The sequence below is a fragment of the Gastrolobium bilobum genome, unplaced genomic scaffold, assembly GCF_033153095.1.
Source record: "Gastrolobium bilobum isolate Gb01-03AN ecotype WA unplaced genomic scaffold, APGP_CSIRO_Gbil_v1 utg2155, whole genome shotgun sequence".
Lineage (NCBI taxonomy): Eukaryota > Viridiplantae > Streptophyta > Magnoliopsida > Fabales > Fabaceae > Gastrolobium > Gastrolobium bilobum.
Window position 1 is genome coordinate 286,155 of NW_026898746.1, and position 5,876 is coordinate 292,030.

The 5,876-nt window shown below is 33.9% G+C and overlaps 1 protein-coding gene across 1 annotated transcript; it reads right to left on the minus strand.

Annotated features, from left to right (window-relative positions):
- Nucleotides 1-916: 916 nt before the first annotated feature.
- Nucleotides 917-4,960, minus strand: LOC133283816 (G-type lectin S-receptor-like serine/threonine-protein kinase At4g27290). Its single transcript, XM_061480727.1, has 7 exons — nucleotides 3,548-4,960; nucleotides 2,866-2,985; nucleotides 2,539-2,678; nucleotides 2,255-2,465; nucleotides 1,932-2,169; nucleotides 1,699-1,849; nucleotides 917-1,405 (listed from the first exon to the last, which is right to left on the minus strand). Exons 1-7 carry the CDS (start codon nucleotides 4,812-4,814, stop codon nucleotides 1,097-1,099), a joined length of 2,436 nt encoding a protein of 811 aa, XP_061336711.1. The 5' UTR covers nucleotides 4,815-4,960; the 3' UTR covers nucleotides 917-1,096.
- Nucleotides 4,961-5,876: the final 916 nt, after the last annotated feature.

The window sequence follows — 5,876 nt, forward strand, 5'->3', positions numbered from 1 at the left end:
CTAAATGGTAATTTCTTTTGTTGTCTTTCATCAAGAAGCAACCATAAGCATATTTAACAAATGAAACCACATCCAAATCAAACTCTAGCTCATCTAACCATTAATTTTCAAATTTATTATTCATTGAAACATAGACTTTCAAAATTTCAAAGAAATGTGAGTTGGATAGTGAAAACTTACTATGAATCATCTTAGAATGCTAGGAGGAGCAAAATCCAAGCTCCAATGCACTCCAAAACTCCTCTAACACTAAAAATCCGAAAACCCACCTAACACTAAAAATCCGAAAACCCACCTAGACTTTGAAGACGAAAATCTCTTCCCACAATGCTCCTTACATGAAAATGAGGTTCGGCCTTTACGCTTGAGAAGATTCCAAGCAATTTTGCTTTTGGAATCACTTGATTTGGCTGTGTCTAGCTCAACTTAACGCTCAACTTAACAATTGCAAGCTCTCTTTCCCTATTTCATGGTGTCTTACGAGTCGGAGAAGAAACTAGGGGAGAGAGTGTGTGTTTTTTAGTGTTTTATGTGAGTTGTACTAATCAAGAGGGTATACATTTATCTATCCCGTTTACTTAACTCTTTTTCAAACTTGACACATTGACTTGGAATATTTTCCGAGTAATATTCATAATTTTACTTTCAAATTTCGAGTAACTTTGACTACCGACATTTTATTCCCTAACTGTCATTTTTAGCTTATTTTCACAAGGTGACTTTAATTCATCTAATTAGACTTTTCTTCTAATTAATTCTTCATTAATTATTATTATTTCTTAACAATTTGTAAATTTATAATTTACAGGTGGTGAAGCAATATTTTCTATGGCAAAACATAGCCTTCTTCAACCAATGAAGCAAGCACAAATAAACTCACGAGAGTCTTTATAGAATTTGGAAACACAAGCCTTCGTTCCTGGACCACTCTCTGTTTAGGACAATGTTACTAAATTTTTTTTTCGGGAACTGGCAATTATTTACAAAGAAAGGGGTTTGATATAAGTTTTAGAGACATTACTATATATATGTTCCACACATGTGGTATTTTTGAGATTGGAAGTTACTTCTATTGCCCTACCAGTTCTGGTTTTTCTTATCTTGCCTCCAATAATGAGTCAGAAATTTCATTGCGCGAATACTCTTCACAATTTCTTGAAGAAGAATCTGTTTGGGTTGGATGATCTCTTCCTGTGTAGAACCCAGGTTGACTTGGCTCTGGCAATAACTTCTCACCATTCAACATTAAAACCACAGATGACATGTTTGGCCTATCCTCTGGTATTTGTTGTACACATAACAAACCAATATGAATATATCTTAATATATCAGATGAACCGGTTGAATCTTCCACTAACTCATCCATAAGTTCAATTGGCCTTTCTTCAATCCATAGTCTCCATGCCTGAAAATGACATGAAACCCATAATAAACAAGCAAGATCATTTTCCATATTAGAAACTTCTCATAGTGTTATTATTAACTGGGCACGATCATTTTATATCGGTATAAATTACATTCTAAATCTTGGTTGTTGATAGTATTTATATCTAAAAGTTCTAATTTATTAGATATTTGATACGTTAGATGCAAGCAAATCAATGATTAAGATTTTATGTAAAATTTCTTATTCTTACCGGTGTAAGAATAACCTACCCTATTATTAAATTATATAGCGTAATTATTCTTCAAACCTACATGTCCAAGAAGATTAAGGTGACGATGTGGATCAGAAAATCCCCTGTTCTTCCTCCCACTAATTATCTCCAACACAATCACACCAAAGCTGAAGACATCAGATTTGACTGAAAAAGATCCATGCACAGCATATTCTGGAGGCATATAACCACTGCACAGCAAAACAAGACTCCACAATGAGAAATTAAAAGCTGTTAAAGAAGAAAAACATAAACAAACTCACAAATACTTACTATGTTCCCATCACTCTATTTGTATTTGCTTCATCTTGGTCTAGTTCAAATGTCCTAGCCATACCAAAATCTGATATTTTTGGATTCATATTACTATCAAGAAGAACGTTGCTGGTTTTTAGATCTCTGTGAATGATCTTTAGTCTAGAGTCTTCATGAAGATAAAGAAGTCCTCTAGCAATTCCACCAACAATTTCTAATCGCTTAGCCCAGCCTAATACTTTACGTCTTGTTGAATCTGAGAAAATTAACTTCCAAATAAGAATGACTCTGATAGTTAACATATGTTGGAAAGATTAGGTTCGAGTGATGAAAGTTCCAACCAAAAATAAAGTAGTCCAAGCTTCTATTGGGCATGAATTCATAAATCAACAACTTCTCTTCTTGCTGAATAGAACAACCAAGAAGCTTAACAAGATTGCGGTGTTGAAGTTTTGCAATCAACATGACTTCATTTTTGAACTCCTCCAAACCTTGTCCTGAACTTTTGGAAAGCCTCTTAACTGCAATCTCTTGCCCATCTGATAATATACCCTGACAGTAGTTTTGGAAACATTGGAATTAGTTTGATGAAGATGAATTACTGGGTTAATTATAATTTTAATACCTTGTACACTGGTCCAAAGCCACCTTGTCCCAATTTGTTAATATGTGAAAATTGATTTGTGGCATTAGAAATGGTTAAAAAATCGAACATTGGTAAATCAATGTCACCCTTCTGACTCTTGTCCATCCTGTTAATTGTCTCTGCAATCCATGGATTGTGTGTGATTAACAAATTATCAATAAAAAAATAAAAATAGAAGAGTTTTTTCTGTAATTTGAAACAAGAATCAAAATACAGAAATGAAGATTAGTTACTATTGAATTCTATTAAGGACTTTTTTACTGTAAAATATACTAAAGCATCAACATTTACTGTCCATGAATTCACCTTGCTGCGTGAGTTTCTTCTTCCTAATGCATAATATCACTCCAAATACTGTAATGCCAATGATGAACACAGTACAGCCAACCACTATTCCTACTAGTTTCTTCTTGTTGACGCGGTGATCTGAAAGATTAAGAACATAATCAACTGATACACAAGCACGTTGGAGCACTAACAAAAAATACAAAAGATAAATAAAGAAAAAAGAAAAAAACGAAATTATAGAACATTTGGTAGAAATTCTTCACCTTGGAATTGGAAACTAAATAAAAAGTCAATGTTTTCTTGTAGAATTATACAAGAGAAGACAGCCAATTTAGAAATAAATTCATTCAGAAATAAATTCAGGGCAGTCAATGATAAATGAAGCAAAATATGAAAAAAAGAGTCAACACCTAATAAACATCACCTTCTTAGTTTAAGTAATAAACAATGTTATTTGATACAAATGGCTTTCTTGTGAGAAGTGTTGCAAATCATCTTTAACAAATCAGGACGGAGATAGGTATACACAGCCGTGTGAAAGAAATTTTATACTTTCTTATATGTCTCACAAAAGTTGTTTCTTAATTTTAGGCATTTTCCTTAAGTAATAAGCCTATATAAGCACTAGATCCAAAAAGACAAAACTTGAAATGGAAAAGCAATAGATTGCACAAAAAGAGAATGGAAAAGTAAACAATACCTATCTGTGAAGGTGCAGTCACTCGTAAGTAAAAATCTTGTCCTCCCAGAGGGAGTTTCCTCATGTCAACAACATCAGAAAACCAATGCAAACAGCCACTTACCATGCCACTAACATTCAATTTAGCATATCCAGTGCAAGAGCAGTTGCTCAAACATAATCTCTCACATTCCTTTAAAGTAATGGTCTTATCATACCACGATGAAGATGTGTCTGGCAATTTCATTCCCTCGTACGTATAAAAACTATCTCCTTTATTACAGTCCAGTGGGGTAGTTCTAACACAACCACCAAACTTACCTGCTGAATCTGTAGATTTGGCTTTGAATCCTGTCAAGCATTCACAGGGTTGAGTGTTGCTGGCGTTGCAATTAGTATTTGTACCACACAAGGCATAATTTGTACACTGATCAAACGGGCCAGGTTGTTGTTGGTCCCAACTTTGTTTCTGATATGACCAAGTGAAACGTATTTGATAGCCAAATGGAGTCAATCTGCTTCTCATGATAACTGAACTATTTAGGAGTTCAATCTCATAAAAGACTTCCTCTCTATTTGTCACAAAAAGATATTTAAAATTTTTGTCAGTTATTAGATCTGGGGTTCCTGTAATACTAAGACCATTCCATGACCCTGATCTATAAACTACTGTACCCTCCTTTGTTATAACTATTTGAGGAAGCCCATGAGTGTCAATATGAAATGAATAATCACCTGGAGTAGGATCTTCCAGAGATTTCCAAGATTTCAGAGCCCAATACTGACCTGTTTTTAAGTTGCTTCCAATTTTCATTCCTGGGAGAAGAGTGTCACTAGGATAATCAAAACTTTGCCATAAAATCCCCTCCAAGTTATGTCCATTTTTCACAACTAAGTTTCCTGATTCCAACAGCTGAACCACAATTGGTTTCTTTGCTGTCTTTGATGCATTTGAGGACCAGATTTTGGCTCCTGTACCATCCATAATACTAAGAATTCCTTGATCACTGTCTAATCCCAAAACTCCTGAGTAGTCATTGAGTGGTGTTTCTCTGTTGGCTACCCATACAACTGTTATTGGAGAAACTTTGTACCATATTCCAACATAACGGCTTTTTGAATTTTCAGGGCTGAAGAATCCTGCTTCAAAGGTTCCATTTGTAGAAACCAAGGTTTCATTCTTACCGTCTTGGATGTGTTGGCTTGGAGTTATCATGTCCACTGCGGAGGACATGCTTACGAAGGAGAGAAACAAAGAGTACATAACGGAACTTTTAAAGCTTTCCATTGATTTTGGTACGGTTTTGTGTGGTGTATGTAAGAGGGTATTTTCTTTCTTAAAAACAAGTGGTTGGTCTGATTTTAGTGCTAGGTAATGCAAACCCAGAGGAAATAGAAAAACACCTCCAAGCTTAGCTACATGTTCAGGAATATTCAAAAGCTAATGAATGAGTTGGTTTGTAGTTTGGAATTCACATTATGATGCACTATAAGTAGAGGAAGCAAAATAACTACTTTGACAGCAATATTTATATGCTGAGAATGACTCTAATGACCGCAGAGTCTTAATGGTTAAAAATTCTCAACTTCGCTGATTTTTCTACGGAAGTTTTGGCACCTGAAATATGACTAAGCTCATGAACCTCACTACATTAACGCTCGAAGAGCATGCACTCATGTGCATATTCTGGTAAGTGTGTGTGAACTGTGATGTATCACCAAAAGTATATTAATAAGTGAGGTCTAGAAATTGAACTAATGCCATATATTCCCCTTGTATTTCTCCATGAGCTAAACACGTTTAATTGCGCAAATTGCTTATGCATTACTTTTTCTTATAATTAATGTTTAAAATCATATTTTATCTTTAAATTTCTTAATGAAAATAGTGTATATTTAATTGCTTCACATAATCTATAGGAACACGACTTCAAGATTTACACAACGAAATGTAAAGAAATATTAATTCAATTTCTGCAAATAACAATTTGTAATTTAACTATAGGTTTGCCAAAATCTTCTTTACTAACCATAAGTTACATGTAAAGGATAAATTCTTACTTGGTTTAATTTTTTTAATCATAAGATTAATTTGACTATAGTGATTCAATTACTTAATATGTCCCACGTTTGGTTTTAATTAGATAGAATGATGTATCAGTATCACTCTTCATATGAACTTTTCCATATAAATAAATAAAATGCAGGAGTGGATACAAGTAATAATTACAAAAGCTGAACGTTAGGGTCCCAATATTGATTTTTGGCAGAGAAGCATTAAATGTGGATCACTGCCTATAAAAGTACAGTCTATTGAGTTATTTGAGTCAAATTTCGAAATATTTTACCT

Coding starts and splice junctions, on each gene's coding strand:
- LOC133283816 (XM_061480727.1), bottom strand. CDS start 4,814: ATGGAAAGCTTTAAAAGTTCCGTTATGTACTCTTTGTTTCTCTCCTTC. Junction 2,466..2,538: donor GCTTTGGACCAGTGTACAAG/GTATTAAAATTA, acceptor AACTACTGTCAG/GGTATATTATCAGATGGGCA. Junction 1,850..1,931: donor AATAGAGTGATGGGAACATA/GTAAGTATTTGT, acceptor TTTGCTGTGCAG/TGGTTATATGCCTCCAGAAT.